This window comes from Rhinoraja longicauda, chromosome 18, assembly GCF_053455715.1.
Source record: "Rhinoraja longicauda isolate Sanriku21f chromosome 18, sRhiLon1.1, whole genome shotgun sequence".
NCBI classification, from domain to species: domain Eukaryota; kingdom Metazoa; phylum Chordata; class Chondrichthyes; order Rajiformes; family Arhynchobatidae; genus Rhinoraja; species Rhinoraja longicauda.
The window spans coordinates 28,651,693-28,678,899 of record NC_135970.1 but is presented as its reverse complement, the minus strand read 5'-3'; the positions used below and the strand labels follow the sequence as shown (position 1 = coordinate 28,678,899).

The 27,207-nt window shown below is 43.5% G+C and overlaps 1 protein-coding gene across 1 annotated transcript in view; it reads left to right on the top strand.

Moving 5' to 3' along the window:
* The first annotated feature begins 9,578 nt into the window (after positions 1-9,578).
* ush1c (Usher syndrome 1C) overlaps positions 9,579-27,207 on the top strand; it is an 86,870-nt gene continuing 69,241 nt past the window's right edge. Inside the window, exons 1-5 of the mRNA XM_078414904.1 lie at positions 9,579-9,647; positions 9,966-10,033; positions 16,271-16,414; positions 19,120-19,258; positions 26,675-26,783. Of these exons, the coding sequence (XP_078271030.1) occupies positions 9,579-9,647; positions 9,966-10,033; positions 16,271-16,414; positions 19,120-19,258; positions 26,675-26,783 (529 nt within the window). The remainder of the gene's footprint in view (positions 9,648-9,965; positions 10,034-16,270; positions 16,415-19,119; positions 19,259-26,674; positions 26,784-27,207) is intronic.

Sequence of the window (27,207 nt, the reverse complement as noted above, 5' to 3'; positions counted from 1 at the left end):
CTGAGCTCCAACCTAAATTGGTAACATTATCCCGGACTGGAATCTTAAAGGGACATGTCCTGGATGAGGTCGCACATAAACGGATGCATTACCTAGAAATTTATGGAGTCTTGACTTTTAAATGTTTGGTTCAGAAATAGTGACAAATGGCTCTCTTTTAATGGAAATTATAATGGTTAACTAGACCAAGTGGACCCGTTGGCCCCAAACCTCTTCTGCATTGGTGCAGCACCCTGTCCTCCCCTCCCCTGCCCTCTCTCCTCAACCCCTCTCCCCTCAACCCCTCTCCCCTCAGCCCCTCTCCCCTCAACCCCTCTCCCCTCAACCCCTCTCCCCTCAACCCCTCTCTCCTCAGCCCCTCAACCCCTCTCCCCTCAACCCCTCTCCCCTCAGCCCCTCTCCCCTCTCTCCTCAACCCCTCTCCCCTCAGCCCCCTCTCCCCTCTCTCCTCAACCCCTCTCCCCTCAGCCCCTCTCCCCTCAATCCCTCTCCCCTCAGCCCCTCTCCCCTCAACCCCTCTCCCCTCAGCCCCTCTCCCTCTCTCCTCAGCCCCTCTCCCCTCAGCCCCTCTCCCCTCAACCCCTCTCCCCTCAACCCCTCTCCCCTCAGCCCCTCTCCCCTCAGCCCCTCTCCCCTCAGCCCCTCTCCCCTCAGCCCCTCTCTCCTCAACCCCTCTCCCCTCAACCCCTCTCCCCTCCCCTGCCCTCTCTCCTCATCCCCTCTCTCCTCAACCGCTCTCCCCTCAGCCCCTCTCCCCTCAGCCCCTCAGCCCCTCTCCCCTCAACCCCTCTCTCCTCAGCCCCTCTCCCCTCAACCCCTCTCCCCACAGCCCCTCAACCCCTCTCCCCTCAACCCCTCTCCCCTCAACCCCTCTCCCCTCAACCCCTCTCCCCTCAACCCCTCTCCCCTCAACCCCTCTCCCCTCTCCCCTCTCTCCTCAACCCCTCTCCCCTCTCTCCTCAACCCCTCTCCCCTCAACCCCTCAACCCCTCTCCCCTCAACCCCTCTCCCCTCAACCCCTCTCCCTCAACCCCTCTCCCCTCAACCCCTCTCCCCTCAACCCCTCTCCCCTCAACCCCTCTCCCCTCAACCCCTCTCCCCTCAACCCCTCTCCCCTCAACCCCTCTCCCCTCAACCCCTCTCCCCTCAACCCCTCTCCCCTCAACCCCTCTCCCCTCAACCCCTCTCCCCTCAACCCCTCTCCCCTCAACCCCTCTCCCCTCAACCCCTCTCCCCTCAACCCCTCAACCCCTCTCCCCTCAACCCCTCTCCCTCAACCCCTCTCCCCTCAACCCCTCAACCCCTCTCCCCTCAACCCTCTCCCCTCAACCCCTCTCCCCTCAACCCCTCTCCCCTCAACCCCTCAACCCCTCTCCCCCTCAACCCCTCTCCCCTCAACCCCTCTCCCCTCAACCCCTCTCTCCTCAACCCCTCTCCCCTCAACCCCTCTCCCCCTCAACCCCTCAACCCCTCTCCCCTCAACCCCTCTCCCCTCATCCCCTCAACCCCTCTACCCCTCTCCCTCAACCCCTCTACCCCTCTACCCCTCTCCCCTCTACCCCTCTCCCCCTCAACCCCTCTACCCCTCTCCCCTCTCCCCTCAACCCCTCTCCCCTCAACCCCTCTCCCCTCAACCCCTCTCCCCTCAACCCCTCTCCCCTCAACCCCTCTCCCCTCAACCCCTCTCCCCTCTCCCCTCAACCCCTCTCCCCTCAACCCCTCTCCCCTCTCCCCTCAACCCCTCTCCCCTCAACCCCTCTCCCCTCAACCCCTCTCCCCTCAACCCCTCTCCCCTCAACCCCTCTCTCCTCAACCCCTCTCTCCTCAGCCCCTCTCCCCTCATCCCCTCTCCCCTCAACCCCTCTCCCCTCAACCCCTCTCTCCTCAGCCCCTCTCTCCTCAACCCTTCTCTCCCACTCTACACACCCCCCTCCCCTCCCCTCCTTTTAAAATGTGAATAACTTTAAAAATATAAGACCAATTTCAATAAAACTACTTGCATTATCACTAAAGTGAGTAAGGTGGGCCTAAAATTGTGGCGCTATCGTGTACCGATTTGGCTGAAGTTCAGTCCCAAACAAGATAACAAACGAGAGTTTTTGTATATAGATTTGGAGCCTCGTTTGGTAATGCAGGGTGATCAAGCACTTTAAATTGCACAGAAAAATGGAAAATCAAGAGTGTTTATTGTCATATTTACAGACAAGAGAACAATTAAATTCCTACTTGTAACGACTGGGCCTGCAAACACAATATTCGTACAATGGCCCGATTCTGCTCTTCTGCCTTATGTTTTTTTCTTCGTTTTTTAGAGATACAGCATGGAAGCAGGCTCTTCGGCCCACTGAGTCCATGCTAGCTACTGATCACCCGTTCACACTAGTTCTATGTTTTCCCACTTTTTCATCCACCCCCTACACACTGGGGGCAATTTAGAAAGGGCCAATTAACCTACAACCCCTTTGGGTTGTGGAAGGAAACCGGAGCACCCGGAGGAAACCCACGCAGTCACAGGGAGAACGTGCAAACTCCACACACAGACATGATCTTCTGGTCTTGGGTACTGCTTTCAGCTGAGTACAAGGTTCTAAATTCAATTAACCAACCAAACGTACTGTGGTGGCAGCTGGCTAAAGTTCTAAAACTAACCAAATAGACAGTAGCTGTGTACATAATGAATCTCTTCAATCTTCTAAGGAAGTAGAGACATTGGTGGGCATGAGTATTGCTTCCCCTTCTTTTGCTCCCTTTACTAATGTGTCAATAAACTCATTTTCTACATATGACCGATGTACCGGGCACCCTGCCGTTTAAGCAGCTGCTCTGTATCTGCAAAATGGGCTTAGTGTCATTGGGTTTCTGAATATTTGGGTCAGAAGCTTTTACTGAGTTAGTAGATGACTGATTTTTATCTGTTTCCTGCATAAGATATATTTAATCTCTCTGGTATCTATTACATGTTTATACCATGTAATATGTCTTTAAAGTGCCACCTAACTGTTGCCAGGTTGGTCTTTAGTGCACTTTTACACTCAACATTACATTTTTGTATATCGTGTTTCTTACTCAGACCACTTATGCCCATTGAATTGGTGCAAGTCGCAATAGTCTCCCCTGAGAAGTACTGGGGTACTTTCAGTGAGAAGGTGTAGAGTACAGGAAACTTAGCAAGGACTAAATAGATAAAATATATTATGTTGCAAGAAATTGACATTTCTGACCCAAAGTTCCATAAATTGGATAGTACCAACTTTGTTTTTCAGGAACTAATTCTTGCTTTCGTGGGTTTGGAAGGAAAGTAAATTTCCAAGTAGGACAATTGTTTACAATCAACTGGCTCAAGATGTTTATAATTTCCTTCCAATCCCAGGAAAGCAAGAATTAGTTTCTGAAAAACAAAGTTGGTACTATCCAATTTATAGAGCTTTGGGTCAGAAATGTCCATTTCTTGCACCATAATATATTTAATCTGTGGAAATTTACTTTCCAAGTAACCATTCTCACTCTCTAGTGTAGAAAAATAACTGCAGATGCTGGTACAAATCAAAGGTATCACAAAATGCTGGAGTAACTCAGCAGGTCAGGCAGCACCTAGGAGAGAGGGAATGGGTGCCTCCTCGGGTCAAGACCCTTCTTCAGACTGACTCTCTATTCTCACTCTCTATATCGATCTTCAGGGTTTCCTCAATAAAATGTCCCCAATAATTTGGTTCAGTTTAGAGATACAACATGGCAACAGGCCCTTCGTCCCACCGAGTCCGCGCCGGCCAGCAATCATCCGTACACTAGTTCTATCATACACACTAGGGATGATTCGCAGAAGCCAATTAACCGACAAATCTATACATCTTTGGAATGTGGGAGGAAACCAGAGCACCCGGAGAAAACCCAGGCAGTCACAGGGAGAACGGACAAACTCCATACAGACATCGCCCGCAGACAGGATCGAACCCGGCTCACTGGCGCTGTAAGGCAGCAACTCTACCGCTGCGCCACTGTGCTGCCCTTATCATTGTCCACCCGCTCCAATGTTCTACACAACTTTGTATTTTATTCATTCCACATGACAGGTGCAATCAGGAGGTGATGGAGGCAGATACAATAGGGGCATTAAATAGATTTTTAGGTAGGCACATGGATGTGCAGGGAATGGAGGGATATGGATCATGTGCAGGTAGATAAGAGTTGGTCTTGGGAGATTTGGCACATAAATTGTGGGCAGAAGGGCCTGTTTGTGTGCTGTACTGTTTGTTCTATGTTCACGGTAGACACAAAGTGCTGGAGTAACTCAGCGTGTCAGGCAGCATCTCTAGAGAAAAAGGGTGGGTGATGTTTTGGGTCGGGACCCGAGTCTTCATGAAAAGGTCTTAAAGAAGGTGGAAGGCTGCCTGGGAGAGGGGGGGGGGGGGGGTCTGAGAGGAGAGGGACTGGTGGGGATGGGAGAAGGGGTCATCACTGGGTGGTGGGGACCTTCCCATAGAAAAAGGCACAGAGTCAGAGGCGACAGAATGTTTTATATTTGAATCGGTTTTTTTGTTTATTATTCTCACGTGTACCGAGAAATGGTGAAAAGCTTTAGTTTGTGTCCTATCCAGTAAAAAAAAAGACTATACATGAATACAATGGAGCTGTCCAGAGTCCAAAGATATATCATTTTTTTGCATAGGGGCTAAGATTTGCAGTTATTTGTTAGTCTGCATAAAAAAAAGTAATTTGTTTAGGTACATGGATAAGAAAGGATTCGAGAGATATGGGCCAGAAGCTGGCAAATGGGACTAGCTTAGATGAGGCATCTTGGTCAGCATGGATGAGTTACCTCGAAGTGCTGTTTTCCGTACTGAATGACAATATCATTCTCAGTTAATATTTCATTAAAAATAGTATTCACGACAATAAATGTAGTCTACATATTGATTCTTCAACCAGTGGCTTGAATCAATTCTCTCGGTGGTATTTATTTCTTGCAAATTGCATCAGGGATCATGATAATGATAATAAGAAAATATATATCTTTGTAATTTCATTTTCAAAACACATATGTGCTGTTCATTGTTCACTTTGTTTTGATTCCACTTCAATAACCTCTTTGATTTGAAAAATATTTGTGACTGCTAGACTTACTGTTGCAGTTGTCATTCTCAGATTTAGTTTAGTTTGGAGGTACAGTGTGCAAGCAGGCCCTTCCCCGCCAACCAGCGATGCCCATACACTAGTTCTATCCTACACACTGGGGACAACTTGCAGAAACCAATTAACCTACAAACCTGCACGTCTGTGGAATGTGGGACGAAACCCGGAGCGCCCGGTGAAAACCCACCTGGTCACAAGGAGAACGCACTAACTCCGTGCAGACAGCACCCGTAGTCAGGATTCGAACCCGGGACTTTGGCACCGTAAGGCAACAACTCTACCGCTGCACCACTGTGCTGCCCATTAGCCTACTGCACAGCCCCATTCAGCATAGAATTAGGCTGTATTTAAAAATGAAGCAAAACATTTAATTTAAACATACTTTTAACGTGGTTGTATTCGAAAAGTTTTCAGCTCACAGCTGTTTTATCAACTGCTTAGTTCAGCTTCGTTTATTATTGTTATGTGTACCGAGGTACAGTGAAAAGATTTTATGTTGCGTGCTAGCCAGTCAGCAAAAAGACCATACATCATTACAATCAAGCCGTCCACAGTGTACCGATAAGGGATAAAGGGAATAACGTATTGTGCAAGATAGTCCGATTAAGGATAGCCTGAGGTCTCCAGTAAGGTAGATGGGAGGTCAGGACCGCGCTCTAGTTGTTGATAGGATGATTCAGTTGCCTGATAACAGCTGGTACCAACACACTGCAAGAATTACAATTTTATTGATCGGTTTTATTGCTTTATGATTGACCTTTGTTACTTGCGTGGCTCCGTGACACAAGAACCACTCATTTCATCCAGAAGTTTTACTGCGTACACCACTCCCCACCCCTCCCCCCATCTCTCACAAATAGGAATTGCATTGGTAAAAACATTCCTTTTATAAGATACTTATGTAGAGCTTTATACCAGCTCAGTGTTTTATCAAAATGAATATTCGCATGTATGAGAGACAGCATATTAGACCAAACTGTCTGAGTGTGTCAGTGTGTGTAATATTCCATGTACTGTCACACGATGTTATAAAAAGCTATACATACTTAAAAGGTTGTTTTTACTCTAGTGTAAATTGAAAGGATTTTTACGACTTCAGTATCAATTTATTTTATGTTTATGGAAGGGAGATGAAAGAAAGATGGATGTTAATAGGTATTTACAGCGAACTGGTCATTTGTGGAACACTTTCTTTTTGAGAGATTAACATTCTTCACTTTACGGTTTCTTCCTATGATTCCTGCATTTTTATCAGTTTGTTTCCAAATTATTTTTCTCATCACAGTTAGTTACAATACTTTACTGTTATGTCCTACTGAGAAGCTATAGAATGCCATATATTCACCAAATTGGAAGCATAAATTGACTATAGGTTTCAGACACTAAGTTTTATGGCTTTTGCAAACCCTCATTGATTTTATATTGTAGCCAAAAACAATTTGAACCACTTGTCCTTGAGTTGTATCTTCTGCATTCGCTATTAATATCTATAATATTTTGGTTCTGGCTCTGCATGTTTGGCTTAAAAAATATGTTTGACTTTAAAAATATAACAGCAGAATGTTTGAATACTCTTTTTTTTATTGCTGTATCATTACTACATGTTACAGTACAGTCTTGTCAGCCTTGAGATGCTAATTGAACATTTGTTTGCACAGTCTCAAATTTTTATGACCACCTCCCTCCCTTGTACTGTATAAGAAAATGATAAAGTAACAACATTAATCATAGTGACGCATCATATGTCAAGTGTTGGCACTGCGATGTTTTGAAATAAAGAACAGTGCACAAGATCATGTTAGGAATAGTTCATATAAAAGCACGGAGATGGGGAATCGAGAACTAGAGGACATAGGTTTAAGGTGAGGGGGGGGGGGGAAAGATTGAATAGGAACCTGAGGGTATCGTTTTTTGCACAAAGGATGCTGGATTTATGGAACGAGCTACGGGAGGAGTCTGAAGAAGGGTCTCGACCCGAAACGTCACCCATTCCTTCTCTCCTGAGATGCTGCCTGACCTGCTGAGTTACTCCAGCATTTTATGAATAAATACCTTCGATTTGTACCAGCATCTGCAGTTATTTTCCTACTGGAGGAGGTAGTTGAGGCAGATACTATCGCGACGATTGAGAAACATTTAGACAGGTACATGGATAGGATAGGTTTAGAGGGATATAGGCAAAAGGCAGGCAGGTAGGACTAGTGTAAATGGGCCATGTTGGTCAGTGTGGGCAATTTGGGCCGAAGGACCTGTTTCCACGCTGTACGACTCCATGACTCTATGAACATGGTCTATCATTCTTGTAGCCAGTAATCACAAATGCCCTTTAACTAATGTCTTCAGCTACGCGGTTTAACAGTGATCTTAGCAATTTGTTTTAGAAATTCATAATGTAAAAGTTCTTCCTGATCTGTGTAAAGGGCAAATGTAGCTGTCAGATGGGCAGTATGCTTGAGCAAGCATGAAAGACCAAGACAAATTGGGGTTGGATTCCATAGACTCTGATTCACTATTGAACTCAGTGACAGCAGAGGAAAGAGTGTTTGATTGTCATATGTACCATCAATGGATCAATTAAGTTCGTACTTGCCCATTGTAGGTCCATAAACTCCAAGCACACACAGATAACATATAAAACTAATATTGCAGCACAGTGGTGCAGTGGTAGAGTGCTGCTTTTCAGCCAGAGACACATGTTCGATCCTGACTATGGGTGCTGACTGCATGGAGATTGTACGTTCTCCATGTGACCGCGTGGGTTTTCTCTGGGTGCTCCGGTTTCCTCCCAAATTCCAAAGACGTACAGGCTTGTAGCTTAATGGGGCCTCGGTAATTGTATATTGTCCCTAGTGTGTGTAGGATACTGTTTGCGTGCGGGGATTGCTGGTCGACACGGTCTCAGTAGGTTGAATAATAATATATATATTCCTTTATTCGTCCCACACCGGGGGAAATTTACAGTGTTACAGCAGCAAAGTGGATAGCACTTGAAGGGCCTGTTTCCACACTGTATCTCTAAACTAAACTAAACTAATATGCGTAATCTTTGTGTAAAACCCAAACTTGTTTTAGCACAACCAAAGACAGTCCATAGAAGTTCACGGTTGATGAGGATAGTGTTGTGCAGTATTTAAGAGTATAATGTTTGTGGAAAGAAGCTATTCCTAAAGAGGTTTAGTTCAGGTCATAAGTTGAAGGACCAGAAATTAGGCCATTCAGCTCATTAAGTCTACTCAGCCATTCAATCATGGCTGATCTACCTTTCCCTCTCAACCCCATTCACTTCCCCATAACCCCTGATGCCCTTACTAATCAATGACACCTTTACTAATCACCACAATGCTGTCTGGATTAGAGGGTATTAACTATAAGGAGAGGTTGGACAGACTTGGATGATTTTCCCTGGAACGCCGGAAGTTGATGGGAGGCCTAAAAGAAGTATATATTAAATTATGAGAGACACAGATAGGGTATACAGTCAGAACCGTTTCCCCAGGGTGGAAATATCACAGAACAGAGAGCGTAGTCTTAAGTGGAGAGGGGCAAAGATTTAGGAGACGTGGGGAGTAAGTTTTTTTACACGGAGGGTGGTGGGAGCCTAGAATGCGGTGCCAGGGGCACAGATACAATAATGGTGTTTAAGAGGTTTTTTGATAGGCACGTGGATATGCTGTTGATGGAGGGATATGGATCATGTGCAGCAGAGGAGATTAGTTCAAGTTGGCGTCATGTTCGGCATGGACATTATGGGTCGAATGGCCTGTTCCCGTGCTGTACTGTTCTATGAACTTTGCAGTACTGCCATCAACTCAATGTACTGTGATTTTTGTATTTTCATGGTCTAATCTAATTTAAGTAACAATTAATTGGATTTCGTTTTAAGGACATAAAAGTGCTGGAGTAACTCAACAGGTCAGACAGCATCTCTAGAGAACATGGATATATATGTCGTTTCGGGTCGATTCCTTACTTCAAATTGAAGTTCCGGTCACCTATCCATGTTCTTCATGCTTAACCCACTCAGTTACTCCGGCACTTTGTGTCCTTTTCTGCAAACTAGCACCTGCAGTTCCTTGTTTCTACCGGATATTTATTTTTGTTGTGTTTAGTGTGCCCGGAAAGATGCAGCAAACAAGATGCAGCAAAAAAAGTTCTGGTTCATATCCACTGCAGAAGACAAATTAAGGAATTCAATTAGGAAAATGAAATTTATTTTGTAAAAGAGAAAATTATAATTTTAAGTGATTGCGAATACATTGTAAAATGACACCAGCTTAAAGAGGACGTTTCGTCGGCGAGCGGAGATACTGACAATTTGAAGGCAGCTTTGTTAGGAATCTGATACATCTGTGATCCATCATTGCTTGCTGTTTGGAGGCTGATATTATGTTCTTTGAGGCAACGATCACTTTATGTTAGGATTTTTGTGTCAATTCTGCTGGGCAAGAATGCGTTCCATTAATGAATGGCCCAAGAGGTTCTTAAACATATTTGTTGAGCAGCTGAGTGATCATCAGGTACAAGAGATTTTTATCGAGAAATGTTTCTCAGATTATTTTCTTTGTATTGTTCTGGCCATTAATAAAATCAACATTAAGCTGCCTCTAGGGAAAGATTGTCAACTTGTATCTAACAAGCTACTCAACTTTGACTCCTGGACTTTCAATTGAATTGCTGCAAGCAAGGCTGTTTCATTGAAGTGATAATATTGTTTTGCAATTTTATTAAAGATTCTGTTATTGTGCCTATCCTGATTGGTAGTTAACATATATTTGTGGCAAATGTAAACACATATTTTGTGGTAAATGTATCATCTAAACGACTTTTTTCCTCAGGTGGACATATTAATTGACAGTGATGCAGAAAAAGACTATCTGTATGACGTTCTACGCATGTACCACCAGTAAGTAGATTTCTTACCAATATACTTCCATGTTATGAGGTATTTATATTTGTAAATTACATGTCTTCTTTCCAGCTGTATTTACATTGCCCCAAGTGGGAAACCTTGTGTATAAGCGAGCAAAACCAGAGTTATTTAACTTGTTAAAGTTTTGTGAAGCAGATTTTGATTTAAGGTGGCAATTTAATATTTGATTTGAAAATGTAGTTAAATGTAAAATTTGAGAGTATGTTGTGCTCCCGGGAACTAATAAAGAAAACATTAATAATAAACTTATCCCAAAGTGCTCCATAGAGGATTAAATGTTGCCTCAACAAGGCCACCAGCATAATCAAGGACCAGTCTAACCCCGGTCACTCCCTCTTCTCCCCTCTCCCATCAGGCAAGAGGTACAGAAGTTTGAAAACACATACCTCCAAATTCAGGGACAGTTTCTTCCCAGCTGTGATCAGGCAACTGAGTGGACCTCTCTTCAGCGAGAGTGCGTTCCTGACCTCCCACCCTATTGGAGACCTTTGAGCTATCCTTAATCTTTAAGCAGACTTTATTGGACATCGATGTTGCATAAATGTTGTACCCTTTATTCTTTTCCTGTGCACTGTGGACGGCTCGATTGTATTCATTTCTCTGACTGGAAAGCCCACAACAAAAGCTTTACACTGTACCTCAGTACATGTGAGAATCATAAACTAAAGTAAATCATAATTGAATGAAAAATTATTGATTTTCTTTTTAGTTTGTTTAAAATGTAATGTGAATGAACTTCCCAGATTGAACTAAATATTGCCATTACTACTGATGTAGTAAATATTAATATGACTCAAAAGCTTTTGATATGTTGAGAATTCAGTACTTGTTTTGGGTGAGTACTATAATGTTGACTCTTATTTCCTTTTACCTCAACAAGCATGTATGGCTTAATGTTTAGTGTTTATTTACAGTTTTTGGTTTAAATCTGATTAACTTCTTTTTAAGTTCTATGTAATCAATTTTACACTTTAGAGGTACAGCGCAGAAATACAATACAATACAATACAATACAATACAATACAATATATCTTTATTGTCATTGTACAGAGGTACAACGAGATTGGGAATGCAATAAATTAATTAGCTAATCAGCATTCATTTATACAACCCAGTGAAACAAAATTAGAAACAGTTTTAAAACAGAATAAAGTGCAAATAGGTCTGTGCCGGGTCGCTGTGCGATGTGACCATCCGGCTCAGCAGGACCGGTTCATAGCAGCTATGGTCCTGGGGATGAAGCTGTTCCTGAGTCTGGAGGTGCGGGCGTAGAAGGCCTTGTATCGTCTGCCCGATGGTAGAAGTTCGAACAGACTATTGCAGGGGTGTGAAGAGTCTTTGTGAATGCTGGTGGCTTTCTTGAGGCATCGTGTGTTGTAGATGCCCTCCAAGGCTGTTAGCTGTGTTCCAATAATCTTCTGAGCTCTATAGACTACCCGCTGAAGAGCTCTCCTCTCTGCCTCTGTGCAGCTGAGATACCACACAGGGATGCCATGCGTTAGGATGCTCTCTATGGTGCAGCGGTAGAAGGTCGTCAGCAGCTGTTGGGGCAGACCAGACCTTTTCGGTGTTCTCAGGTAGAACAGTCGTTGCTGCACCTTCTTGACCAGCGCAACAGTGTTATTGGACCATGTTAGGTCCTCCGAAATGTGAGTGCCCAGAAACTTGAAGCTGGACACTCTCTCCATACTGTCCCCGTTGATAAAGATCGGAGCGTATTCCCCATTATGTGACCTTCGGAAGTTGATGATCAGCTCCTTGGTCTTGGAGGTGTTTAGGGACAGGTTGTTTTCTGAGCACTAGTCCACCAGGTTCTGCACCTCCGCTTTGTAGTGTGTTTCATCACCATTGGTGATCAGCCCGATCACCGTTGTGTCATCTGCAAACTTGACAATGGTGTTGGTGTCGAATGCAGGAACACAGTCGTGTGTGAATAGGGAGTAGAGCATGGGGCTCAAAACACAGCCCTGTGGTGTGCCGGTACTCAGGGTGATAGTGGAGGACAGGTGCGGGCCCATTCTCACTGCCTGCGGTCACTCCATCAACCCTTCAGGAACTGGCCCTTCAGCGCACCGAGTCTGAGCCGACTAGCGATCACCCCACACACTAGCACTATTCTACACACTAGGGACAAGTTACAATTTTACCGAAGCTAATTAACCTACCAACCTGTACATCTTTGGAGTGTGAGAAGAAACCGGAGCACCTGGGGAAAACCCACGCAGTCACAGGGATTATGTACAAATTCCGCACTGACAGTATCCTTAGTCAGGATCGAGCCTGGGACTCTGGCGCTGTAAGGCAGCAGCTCTACCGGTGTGCCACTGTGCCGCAATATTAGTTTATTGAATTTAAAAATATATATTATATGTTATCTGTGCGTGGAAGTTATGGGCCCGTAATGCTGTTGGAAGTAAGAATTTATTTGATCCATTGTCAGTAAAGGCAGGGAATGGATCATATGCAGGCAGAGGAAATTAGTTTGTCTTGGAATCATGTTGAGCACAGATATTGTGGGCCAAAGGACGTGCTCCTGTGATGTACTGTTCTATGTTCGAGTGCAAAGTCCACAAGGGTATTCTAGACTAGCAACAATGGGAGGTTTTGTCCATCCCACCTGCAAAGTTGTCAAATGATTTGATGAACAATGATGAACAATCTTAGACCTTTGCTGGTCTGAATATTTCTTCGCCAAACTGAACATTGAGTTGGCTTTAATTGATGTTGACCGGTGGAGGATGAATCATAGTGTTTGCTTAAAGATGGCACAACTGGTGGAGCTGCTCCTCACAGCGCCAGAGACCCAGGTTTGATCCTGATCTCAGGTGCTGTCTAAGTCGAGTTTGCACGTTCTCCCTGAGTGGGTTTCCTATAGGGGGCTCGAAATTCCGCGCACATCCCAAAGACGTGCGGGTTTGTAGGTTAATTGGCCTCTGTAAATTGCCCCTAGTGTGTAGGGAGTGGATGGGAAAGTGGGATAACATAGAACCAGTGTGAACAGGTGATCGATGGTCAGCATGGACTCGGTGGGCTGAAAGGGCTATTTCCATGCTGTATCTCTGAACTAAAACTAAAATTTTGAGCTAATTAGTATTTGAAACATATTCATTTTCTATGCTGTATCTTTCAATCAGTTCAATCAATGTTGATTGTCAGAATTTGTACAAGTACTGTCTAATTATTGGTACATGCACTGATTCGTCAGATTAATCTTTTCATCTCTTTACTCATGCTGAAAATTCTACTTTAAAATATCACAAACCTAGTTATATTTTAACAGTCATACAGCACGGAAACAGGCCCTTCAGCCCAACTTGCTCTTGCTGACTACGCTGGTCCCACCCGCCTGCATTTGACCCATATCCCTCTAAACCTTTCCTATCCATGTACCTGCCCAAATCTCTTTAAATGTTGGTATAGTACCTGCCTCAATGGGTATTATCTATGACTATCACAATTCTTTGTTCTGCATGTTATTTTACAAACAGAAGTTACATTTTTGAATTGAAGAATTATAGTTTGCAGTAGGTATTGACAATGGAAATCCACTAAGCAATAATAAAATAGTGGTTTAAACATTTGATAAATATATTTGTCACAGGGTGTATTTTAGTCTTTTCAGTGAGTTAATTTGCATTTGTGGGGTCTTGATAATGCAATGGTGTTGTTGTTGGAATTGTAATATAGATCTTTGGCGTAAAATTTCAAAGGTCAAATCCTGTGGCATTTTGAAGTTTTGAATTCAGTTTAAAGTTTTAGAAATAGGAGCAGAATTAGACCATTCAGCCCATCGGATCTGCTCCACCATTCTATGGTGGCTGATCTATCATTCCCTCTCAACCCTATTCTCCTGCCTTCTCCCCGTAACCTTTGACACCCTTACTAATCAAGAAAGTATCCCAACCTTAACCCTGATGTAGATTTTTGTTTCTTTCTCTCGTTTATTAAATTGCTTACAGTGTACTATCTTTACATATTCTGTTGTGCTGCTGCAAGTAAGAATTTCATTGTTCTGGGACCTATGACAATAAAACATTCTCGTCTCTTGACTTGCCCATATTTAGAAGGATGAGAGGGGATCTTATAGAAACATATAGAATTATTAAGGGATTGGAGAGGCTAGATGCATGAAATTTTTTCCCAATGTTGGGGGAGTCCAGAACCAGGGGTCGCAGTTTAAGAATAAAGGGTAGACCATTTAGGACTGAGATGAGGAAAAACTGAGTTGTGAATCTGTGGAATTCTCTGCCACAGAAGGCAGTGGAGACCAATTCACTGGATGTATTCAAGAGAGAGTTGGATATAGCTCTTCGGTCTAATGGAATCAAGGGATATGGAGAGAAAGCAGGAACGGGGTTACTGATTCTGGATGACCAGCCATGATCATATTGAATGGTGGTGCTGGCTTGAAGGGCCGAATGGCCTATGCCTGCACCTATTTTCTATGTTCTATGTTTCTATTTTGCTGAGGAGTTATTTCATGTCAAATACATTGCAACTATATGCCGGTGTCTTTAATGATTGTAAACTATGACAAATTACCATATTTGAAAATTAAATTAAAATATCATAAAACCCATGTCCAGCTGAATGTATTAGTAATTCAATGTTTAAACTGCACTACGACAAAATTGTAGAAAGAACAGTGGAATTTTATTCTGGAAACAATCATTATTTTATTCTTATTTTGCTATTGCAGCAGCACTGTTGTGAGGGAGATATTGTTCCCCATTCATCACTTGAATCAACGGAGCACAAAGAAAGCTGAAATGTAGACGTTGGCAAAGTTTCCATGTGATCTTTGTAAAGAGGGCCGGTTTTGTTTCCCAGCGGGCTTTTCCTGTTCAGTTTCATTGAGGTTTGCCTAATTGCTTTTGCCATTCATAAAGCAAACCCCTTCAATGTTTGGGTCATCTGTGAATCGACAGTTCTCAATAATTTACTGCCTGCGCTGGTTAAAAGAATTTCACTGCAATGGCACCATAATAGCCATGTCCTCCAGCTTATTTATTTATTATTTTCTGCATCACCTAGTTTGCAACAAGACATGAAGCATTCTTTCAAATATCTACAAAAACACGCTTCTCTCCCCCCCCCTCCCCCCACTATAATAGGTCTGAAAAAGAGCCTTGACCCAAAACGCCACCTATCCATGTGCTCCCCTCCTCCCAACCCAACAATCAGCTTGAAGAAGGGTTCCGACCCGATACGCCACCAATCCCTGTTCTCCAGAGCTGCTAACTGATCCAGTCAGTTACTCCAGCACTTTGTGCCTTTTTTTTTGGTAAACCAGCATCTGTAGTTCCTCATATCACAGTATTTTGATAGATTAATAGATTGAAAGATACAGCAACCGAAGAAACAGGCCCTTCGGCCCATCGAAACTATGCCATCCATCAATCACCCATTCGTACTAGTTCTATGTTATCCCACTTTCTCATTCCCCCCCTACACACTAGGGGGCAATTTACTGAGGCCAATTAACCTACAAACCCTTGCGTCTTTGGGATGTGGAGTACCCGAGAAAACCCACCTGGTCACAGCGAGAACATGCAAACACAACATAAACAGTACCCGAGGTCAGGATCGAACCGGGGTCTCTGGCGTAGTGAGGCAGTGGCTCTAACAGCAGTGCCACTGTTACAGCCGCTTATTGTGAACTTCCAGGTGACCTAGTTTCCAATGAAAACTGTGCTCTGCGATCACCTCATACATTAGGCAACAGCGATTTGGTCTCTGTACCCCACTACTTCCCGTAACCCTACCTAATCAAAACCCTTCATCGTCTAGAATATCATCTCCATTCATTTCCTGCTTGGGTGAAAGTGAGCTCAGGTGTACTTAAATGTTCCACCTGTGTATGCACCTAATCTGTCACCCAACACGTGGTCTGGGAACTTTCCAGTGATTTTATTTAATTGATTGAAAGAAACAGCATGGAAACAGGCCCTTCAGTCCCTCGAGTCCATGCTGACCATCAATTACCCGTTCACTCTCACTCTATGTCATCCCACTTTCTCATCCACTCCCTGCACACTGGGAGCAATTTACAGAGAGCCAATTAACCTACACACCCGCAACCCTTTGGAATGGGGGGCAAACCGGAGCACCTGGAGAAAACCCACGCGATCACAAGGAGAACGAACAAACTCCAAACTCAAGAAAAATGCTCCGGTGTCTCTGTAATTCATATTTATACCTCTCTTTCAGATCGATGGATCTCCCCGTCCTGGTGGGAGATCTGAAGCTGGTGATAAATGAGCCAAGTCGCCTGCCAATGTTTGAAGCAATCCGGCCACTTATTCCCTTGAAGCACCAAGTAGAATACGACAGCCTGACACCAAAACGATCTCGGTGAGATGCCGATTGTAAATAGAAAATCACAACATATTGAATAGAAGGGACAGCAGTCCATTGCTTGCTCGGAAGTCCATTGATTTTCACGGTTGCAGGGAAATTCATTTACTGATCATTGATTGGACTATCATGTTAAATTTATTCCTCCGTATTTAGATCAGAGGAGATACGATCTCAAGTTCATAAGTTCGAGGAGCAGAATTAGGCCATTCGGCCCATCAGGTCTACTCCGCCATTCAATCATGGCTGATCCATCTTTCCCTCTCAATCCCATTCTCCTGCCTTCGCCCCATGACCCTTGACACCCGTACTAATCAAGAATCTATCTGTCAATCTCCACCTTAAAAATATCCATTGACTTGGCCTCCACAACCGGCTGTGGCAATGAATTTCACTGGTTCACCAGAAGGTCCAATCTTGTATGGTTTTGTGCACTTTCTAAAGGAAAGATGAAAGATGACATTTATATTAGAAAGTCAAAGCTTCCCTCCCATTGGAAATCAGTAAGTAATTATTACCAGTCTGAAGAAAGGTCCCGACCTGAAACCCTGTCTGTCCACTCCCTCCACAGATGCTGCCTGGCCCGCTGAGTTCCTCCAGCACTTTGTGTTTTATGCAATAATGTGGTCACCCAGGATTAGCTTGATCCAGCGATAGGATGCTTTTTATGAAGGGAACCACGGTCAAATTGATGAATGGTTTGTACTTTCTTGCGCTGTGGGCCACTTGAATGTCCACACCGCACTTGGAATTCGGAAACATTTTAATTATGTAACGGGAACTTGTGTATATCATGGCTTTAATTTCCTTTTCAGGCTTTGAAAGAGAAATGAAACATTCATGAAAGCAGAAATTAACTAAAACAACATCCCTGTGTGGTGAAATTTTCCATCTGGTAAACTGAACTCCTGCAACCCATGATTATGGTTCAGTTGCAGAGAAGGAAGGCATTTAAAAAGGGAGAATGTAGACAGCAACCAGAGAGCAGTCCTGAGTGAACATCTATCTCACCAGAGACACCCGGGTTATCTTTAATTGTACTTTACTGGACTTCATCTTGCACTAAACATTATTCCCTTAACCCTGTATTTCTACACTGTGGGCGGCTTGATTGTAACCATGCATAGTCTTTTCGCTGACTGGCTAGCACGCAACAAAAAGCTTTTCACTGTACCTCGGTACACGTGACAATAAACTAAAGTAAAGTAATAAACAATTGTTTCTCTGTAGAAACGAGGAACTGCAGATGCTGGTTTGTAAAATAGATACAAAGTGCTGGAGTAACGCAGCAGGTCTGACAAGATCTCAGGAGAACATGGATAGGTGACATTTTGGGTTGGGATGCTTCTTCCAACTGATATTCAAGAAAATATTCAAGGGAATGAATACTAATTGCAATAATGAAGAAGTGTAAGAATACGTAGAAAGCTAAGGGGTGATCTTATAGAAGTGCATAAGATTATGAGGGGCATAGATAGGTTGAATGTTCAGTCTTTTGCCTCGGGTAGTCATAGAGTGTTACATTGTGGAAACAGACCCTTCGGCCCAACTTGCCCTCACCGGCCAACATGTCCCAGCTACACTAGCATTTGTTCCATATCCCCCCAAACCTGTCCCATCCATGTGCCTGTCCAAATGCTTCTTAAATGTTGGGATAGTCCCAGCCTCAACTACCTCCTCTGGCAGCTTGTTCCATACACCCACCACCCTTTGTGTGAAAAAGTTACCCCTCAGATTCCTATTAAATCTTTTCCCCTTTACCTTAAACCTATGTCATCTGGTCCTCAATTCACCTACTCTGGGCAATAGACTCTGTGTATCTATCTGATCTTTTCCTCTCATGATCTTATCTACCTCTGTAAGATCATTCCTGTTCCTCCTACACTCCAAGGAATAGAATCCTAGCCTACTCAAACTGTCTATAGCTCAGACCCTCTAGTCCTGGCAACAACCTCGTAAATCTTCTCTGTACCCTTTCCAACTTGACAACATCTTGGTGCCCAGAACTGAACACAATACTCTAAATGAGGCCTCACCAACATCTTGTACAACTGTAACATGACCTCCCAACTTCTATACTCAATACTCTGGCTGATGAAGGCCAATGTGCTAAAAGCCTTTTTGACCACTTGATCTACCTGCGACCACCTTCAGGAACTATGCACCTGCACTCCTAGATCCCTCTGCTCTACAACACTACTTAGTGCCCTACCATTCACTGTGTAGGTCATGCCCATGTTAGATTTCCCACAGTGTAACACCTCACATTTTTCTGCATTAAATTGCATCAACCATTCCTCAGCCCACATGGCCAATTGATCAAGATCCTGGTCGGGGAATCAAAAGCAAGGGGGACAGAGGTTTAAGATGAAAGGGGCAAGATATAATGGGAACCCAAGAGCAACGTTTTGTGGGTAGATGGATTGAGCTGCCAGAGGGGGTCGTTGATGCAGGTATTATAATAGCATTCAAGAGACTTTGACAGGTACACAGATAGGAAAGTTTATAGGGAATGTGCCAAACATGGGCAAATGTACTAATTTAGATGGGATATTTGGTCAGCATGGATGAGTTGGGCTGAAAGGCCAGTTTCTCTGCTTTATGACTATGATTCCATAAGTGAAATGCTTTGGAAGGTTGGAGTTATTTTCTTTGGACTGCCTTTTAAATGATACCATATATGTATTTTTTGACCCCTGTAGGAAACTAAAAGAGGTGCGTTTGGACCGGACACACCCTGAAGGACTAGGGTTGAGCATACGCGGTGGACTGGAGTTTAGCTGTGGCCTCTTCATCTCCCAGTTGGTGAATGGGGGACAAGCAGACAATGTTGGCTTGCAGGTAAGGATTACCATTGAAAGTAAGAGGAAAAGTGGGCGTTTTAGCCAAAGTGTGAAAATGAGCACAAATTTCTTCAATGCATATAATTTATTGAATCGCTAAACGTTTTTCACGTTATTCCCTTTATCATGTGTGGATGATATTGTGGATGGCTCGATTGTAATCATGCATTGTCTTTCGGCTGACTGGTTAGCACGCAACAAAAGCTTTTCACTGTACCTCGGTACGCGTGACAATAAACTAAGCACAAACCTTCCTTTACTGGACTGTTCAAATTTTAGACTTTTTCACATTTATTTGAGAGAAGCAGCATGAAAACAGGCCTTCCAATCTACCAGGTCCGCACCAACCGGCAATCTCCCTGTACACCAACACTATCATACACACTAGGGACAACTTACAATTTGCAGCAGCCAATTAACCTGCAAACCCACACATCTTTGCATTGTGGGAGGAAACCGGAGCACCCGGAGAAAACCCACGTGGTCACAGGTAGAACGTACAAACATACAGACAGCAGCGTGGTCAGGAACAAACCCAGGTCTCTGGCACTGTAAGGCAGCAGCTCTACCGCTGCGACACTGTGCCGCTTTGATTCCATTGAATGTTACAGCATGGAAACAGGCCCTTCAGCCCACTGAGTCCAGTCCGACCATCAATCACCCATTTGGGTTACTTTAGTGGGAACTCCGATTTCCTTTTGGAACAAAAAATGTTGTACAGAGAAAATTCTAGCCCACATTTCTACTAGCGGGAGAGTCTAGGACCAGAGGGCCCAGCCTCAGAATAGAAGGACTTCCTTTAGAATGGAGATGAGGAGGAATTTCTTTAGCCAGAGTGTGGAATCCATTGCCACAGGCAGCTGTGGAGGCCAAGTCATTGGGCATTTTTAAAGTGGAGATAGACATATTCTTGATTAGTGAGGGCGTCAAAGGTTATGTGGAGAAGGCAGGAAAATGGGGTAGAGAGGGAAAGATAGATCGGCCATGATTGAATGGTGGAGTAGAATTGATGGGCCGAATGGCCTAATTCTACTCCTATGACTTATATCTGAATTTTTGACCAAAGACAATCGCCCCATCTTTATCCCTTGCTCCCCACCACCCCTCTATTCTCAATTTCCTATCTTTACTAAGAGTCTCTGAATTTTAAATGCTAAATGTTTTCTAGGAAGCTCTTTCAGAAACATGTTAATACATTTGTTTTATGCTGTTGTATTGCTTATTTGGGAAATTTTAATTAAAATTAAACATATAGAACTATCAAACTGTAAATCATTGAAACAAATATATCCTTTATCATTTACAATAACGTTGTTCTCTGAATAACTGAGAAACGACCGACATCTTCGTGTTTACACAAAGACATTATTGTCTACACCTGATTAAATCATTTCAGGCATAAATGCTACAGTTTAAATTACAAAATCAAATGTTACTCCAAGACCAGTTGCATTGGGAAAGAAAACTTTCTTTGCCGAATCATGTTTCCTGTTTGAAATCATAGTATTAAAGTCATAGAGTCATACAGCATGAAAACAGGCCTTTCGGCCCAACTTGCCCACACTGACCAACATGCCACATCTACACTAGTCCCACCTGCCTGCTTTAGAGGTCCACATCCCTCGAAACCTGTCCTATCCATGTACCTGTTTAATTGTTTCTTTAACGTTGCGATAATACCTGCCTCAACTACCTCCTCTGGCAGCTCGTTCCATGCACCCACCACCCTTTGTGTGAAAAAAGATTCCTATTAAATCTTCCCCACCCCCCTCACCTTAAATCTATGTCTTCTGGTTGTCGATTTCCCTACTCTGGGCAAGAGACTCTGTGTGTCTACCTGATATATTCCTCGCATGATTTTGTGCACTTCTATAAGATCACCCCTCATCGTCCTGCACTGCAAGGAAAAGAGTCCAAGCCTGCTCAACTTCTCCTATAGCTTACCTCCCCGGGTCCTGGCAGAGCCCATGTAAATTTTCTCTGCACCCTTTCCAGCTGTTGCTGAGACTTTTGAAGTAATTCCTTCTCCAGGAGTTTCAGTAAAATTGTATACAGATAAATATTTTCATTTCAACAGCTTTGAAAGTAATTAGCAACATTACAAGTTCATATAAACTCATATTTGTGTGACATTACCATTTTGAGGAGGTTAATAAAACTACATTGTTATAGTTTCTCTGTCTCTGTCTCTGTCTCTGTCTCTGTCTCTGTCTCCGTCTCCGTGTCTCCCTGCCTCCCTCCCTCCCTCCCTCCCTCTCTCCCCTCCCACCCCTTCCTCCCTCCTCCCTCTCCCTCTCCTTTCTCCCCCCCCCCCCAAGGTATTATGACCTAAACACGAGACTATTTCTTCATGGGAACTTAAACAGATTCTGTCTTATCAATTGCTTTGTAATGGACCATCTGGGTTGCTGTGAAGTGGAAACCATTTTGTTGTGACACCGTGGTTACACGGCAACACATCCTAAAACTAATAAGAATCAACCTGTAATTTCCTCTTTTTTTGGTTCTGCTTGAGGAGATTGTCTTGCACTTGCCATCAAAGACACTGCTGTCAGTGAACCCTTGTTTTTGGTGAAGTGAAGTGTGACCTTGCGTACGCACTTTCTGACGTCCTTGAGGAAATGAACAGGAAACCTTGTACCTTGCCAGGTATAAAGTGCATCAGGTGTTCTCTTAAACTTACAAAAGCAAAAGAGCAAATCCTCGAGTCGTTAATCTTGCCATGCATGGACTATAAACCACTGAATAGTTTCAGATCAATGATGGAAATCAGTTGCAGAAGGTTATGGGAGTTTACAAAGTTCTGTGATGGGCTCCATTAATTTGACCTTCATTAATTCCCCCCTGTAGAACTGGATTAGGTCCATAACATAATTAAAACTGAATTTCAGCAAGAATGCTGCTTTTTACTGCAATGTACAACTATCTTGATTAGTGAGGGTGTCATAGGTTATGGGGTGAAAGGCTGAAGAATGGGGTTGAGAGGGAAAGATAGATCAGCCATGATTGAATGGCAGAATGGACTCGATGGACTAAATGGCCTAATTCTGCTCCAATGATTTATGAACTTATCGCCTCTCTGGCAGCTCAGTCAACACGATCCCCACAACAAAGGCAAACGGAATGATGCCACAGACAGATTAAAGTTGAAGGTCAAGGGCGTTGGAAATAATGCTACAAATGACTGTCCATAGGCAACATTTTGGCACATTGACATGCAGGGAATGGAGGCGTGTGGATCACGTGCAGGCAGAGGGGATTTCTTTAACTTGGCATCATGTTGAGCACAGGCACTGTGTACTGAAGGGCCTGTTCATGTGCTGTACTGTTTTACACTTGATTGGCTCCCATTCAACAGGAGTGGCACAGTGTTTATATTTACAATGGTTTGTCTGCCCAGAAGTCCACTTATAGCTTGCACTTATGAAAACACATGAATTTTCTACTACCCATTTCTGTTTCATAAAACACTGAACACCACCACTCCTGACAACATGTTCTACCACTCTCCGTATTAAAAAAATCTTACCCTGCACATTTCCTTTAAATTTTGCCCCTCTCACCTTAAAGCTGTACCCTCTCGCATTGAACATTTCCATCCTGGGGGTAAAGGGTTCTGACTGCCTAATGTCTGTCTGTCTGTCCGTCCGTCCGTCTCAAACTCCCCTCTCCCCTCAAACTCCCCTCTCCCCTCAAACTCTGATGTTTCAGAGAAAACAACCCAGGTTTGACCAATCTTTCCCTGCAGATGATATCCCCCTACTACAGCAATATCTCCGCAGAATTGGAGAATTCATAAAAATTATTTTACATTCTGCAATTTTTATCAAAGGTCTTTCCTGCAGTTCTTAAAATTGGTCTATTTGGAAGATTGGCAAATATGTTGTGTTTGACTTTTGCAATGTTAATTTTATTGGTTATCTTGTCTCCAGTGAAAACAATTACAATGAAAATGTCCTTGCTGACCTTTCAGAAATATTTGGAAGATTTATCATGGAATGTATTTAATGTGCCTGAAGTAATTTAATACTCAAACAGGCTGATGCTTTCAAATTGTTGGTCATAACTTTCAATAAATTAAGTAGGCACAGAGTCTGAATGCCAAATACAGCGTTAGTATATCTCGCTGAAGGGGATTTAACCAATTAGTCAGAGAGTATGGAGCATAGAAAGCTTATTGTTCCAAACTTCGGTCTCATTGTCTAGTAGATACTGTCTGAAATTCCATTCTTTCTAAGGGCATTATTTTTTCCACTGCTTTTCTAAGAAAGACGTGGGTGAATTTACATTGTGCTTTAACATCCTTGTTGCATGGACTGCAAGATTACATCTTGTCAGTTGTCAACATACTGCTTTGAATTAAAAAGGTTTCAATGTAGTAATAATGTGCTCTAAATGTCATGAGTATGTCTCTCTCTTATCATGGACTAATACATCAGGAGTATGAGTTTGTTTGAAAAAACATTATTGGATGAATTTTAGTTCAAAATATATATTCAAGATGTAATGCATCTGCCGAAGATTTTTGGATGAGTAAGAAAGAAAAAAACTCCAGATGCTGGAAATCTGATTATAAAAATATCAAAAGCTGGAAACGATCAGTGGGCATTGGGCACAGTGGCGCTGGTCGTAGAGCCACTGCTTCACGGCACTGGAGACCCCGGTTCGATCCTGACCTCGGGTGCTGTGAGTGTAGAATTTGCACGTTCTCCCTGTGACCGTGTGGGTTTCCTCTGGGTGCTCCGGTTTCTTCCCACATCCCAAAGACATTTACAGACCATCTGTAAATTGCCACAAATGTGTAGGGAGTGGATGAGAAAGTGTGATAACATAGAACTAGTGTGAATGGGTGATTGATGGTCGGCATGGACTCAGTGGTGGTAAGGGCCTGTTTCCATGCTGTATATTTCAGTCAATCATCAATCCCAAAGACATGTGGATTAGGTTAATGTGCCTCTGTAAATTGTCCCAAGCGGATGGAAAGTGGGATAACATAGAATAGTGTGAATGGGCGATTGATGGTCGGCATGGGCACAGTGTGCTGACGGGCCCGTTTCCAGCTGTATCTTTCAATCAAAGAAAAATATCTGAAGACATCGATATGGAAAGTGTTATTGGTCTATAGCACTGACCACATGATATAAATAATGGTTGTGCATTGTACAGTTTTGTCAAAAATGTAGCTCTATAATGGAACTGAATATTGGACGCCAATTACAATGTCATCGCTATAAGACAGAGTTTTATGATACACGAGCCATTGGGCGACATCGTGGTGCAGCAGTAGAGTCACTGCCTTACAGCACCAGAGACCCAGGTTCGATCCTGACTGCGGGTGTTGTCTGTACGGAGTTTGTACGTTCTCCCTGTGATCATGTGGGTTTTCTCCGGGTGCTCTGGTTTCCTCCCACACTCCAAAGACGGCAGCATTGTACGTTAATTGGCTTCGGTAAATTGTCCATATAGTGTAGGTTCCCAATTTTTAACTGTGTTCTGTATTTTGTCTCAGATTATGTCATTTCAAGGTTTATCGGTTTAAGTTTTGTTATTCCAGTAGATGGCATAGTAACCCAAGTTTCACGGTGTTAGGTGACATCAGTCTGAAGTCGAGTCTCAATCTGAAATGTCCCCTATCCACCACCTTCAGGGATGCTGTCTGACCTGCTGAATGACTCCAGCACTTGGTGTCTATTTTTATTTAACCATATTCTTTCTGTAGTTGTTACCTGAAATAACGGGAAGCAGAAAAAATGACACCAGCTGCTGGGTTTTGTATGTAAATATGCAATACCACTTTAGTTTTAGTCTGAAGACCATATCACCTGCAGACGGGCCCTGCACCGAAACGTCACCCATCCTTTTTCTCCAGAGATGTTGCCTGACCTGCTGAGTAAAATTTGAGGAAGGATATTCTTGCTATTGAGGGCGTGCAGCCTAGGTTCACTAGGTTAATTCCCGGAATGGCGGGACTGTCGTATGTTGAAAGACTGGAGCGACTAGGCTTGTATACGCTGGAATTTAGAAGGATGAGAGGGGATCATTGAAATATATAAGATTATTAAAGGATTGGACAATTAGAGGCAGGAAACAGGTTCCCAATGTTGGGGGAGTCCAGAACCAGGGGCCACAGTTTAAGAATAAGGGGTAGACCATTTAGAACGGAGATGAGGAATAACTTTTTCAGTCAGAGAGTTGTAAATCTGTGAAATTCTCTGCCTCAGAAGGTAGTGGAGGTCAATTCTCTGGATGCTTTCAAGAGAGAGCTAGATAGAGCTCTTAAAGATAGCGGAGTCAGGGGGTATGGGGGAAGGCAGGAACGGGGTACTGATTATGAATGATCAGCCATAATCACATTGAATGGTGGTGCTGGCTCGAAGGGCCGAATGGCCTACTCCTGCACCTATTGTCTATTGTCTATTGAGTTGCTCCAGCACTTTGTGTCTATATTTAGTTTTAGTTATGCCTCAGATTCCCATTAAACCTTTCTCCCCTTCACCTTATACCTATGTCCTCTTGTTCTCGACTCCCCTGCTCTGGGCAAGACACTCTGTGAGTCTACCTGAGCTAATCCTGTCATGATTTTATACACCTCTATAAGATCACCCCTCATCCTCCTGTGCTCCAAGAAATAGAGACCCAGCCTGCTCAACCTCTCACTATTGCTCAGACCCTCGAGTCCTGGCAACATCTTCGTAAATCTTCTCTGCACCCTTTCCAATTTGACAACATCTTTCCTGTAAAAAGGTGCCCAAAACTGAACACAATACTCTAAATGCAACTCACCAACGTCTTATATAACTGCAACATGACATCCCGATTGCTATAGTCAATTATGATTAATTATATCAGAAAATTACCCAGATATCTGTAGAGTAAGTTATTGTTAGGATTACAAAATTTGAACCAGAAATTCCAGAAACAATTGAGATGTGGATAAAAATAGTGAGCTGTGGTCGAGAGTGGTAGAGTCTTAGAGTCATACAGCATGAAAATAGGCCCTTCAGTCCACTGGTCCATGCGAAACAAGATGCCCCCTCTAAGCTAGTCCCATCTCCCCACGTTTGGTCCATATTCTTCTCAACAGTTCCTAACCATGTACCTGTCCAAGTTGTTATCCTACCTGCCTCAACTACCTCCTCTGGCAGCTAACCCACAACCCTCTGTGTGAAAATGTTGCCCTTCAGGTTCCTGTTAAAACTTTCCCCCCTCACCTTAAACCTGTGTCCTCTGGTTCTTGATTCCCCTACTCTGGGTAAGTGACTGTGTGTGTGTTCACCCTATCTATCGCCCCCTGATAATTTTATACGCCAGTCCCAGCTGCCTGCATTTGGCCCACATCCCTCTCGACCTGTCCTATCCATGTGCCTGTCTAATTGTAAAAGGTCCTGTGATTTCTTCTTGACATGTTTTTCAGCTGGGTGATGAGATTGTTCGGATCAATGGCTACTCGATTGAATCCTGCACACATGGGGAAGTGATAAATCTCATCCGCACCAAAAAGACCGTTTCGCTGAAAGTTAGACGTAAGTGTATACCTCACAGATAGTGAAACGTAAGTGCGTACCTTACAGATCTGGCTTATTCAGTTAATACAGCACATGTGATATATTAAGTTTTGTATTCTTTATAAGATGTGGATTTGGGAATCCATATTAAAAATAGATTCTTGATGATTTTGCAACAAAAGTTCCCAGAACATAGCCAATAAATGGACTTGTTCCACCAAGACCTGCTGGATCTCCCGGTCGCTGACTATTTTAACTCGCTTTCCCATTCCCAAACCCACCCTATCTGTAACTCAGCGGGTCAGCCAGCATCTCTGGAGAACATAAATAGGTGACATTTTGGGTCAGCACCCTGAAGGGGTCTATGTTCTCTAGGGGTGCTGCCTGACCCGCTGAGTTACTCCAGCACTTTGTGTATTTGTTTTTGTAAAGCGGCATCTGC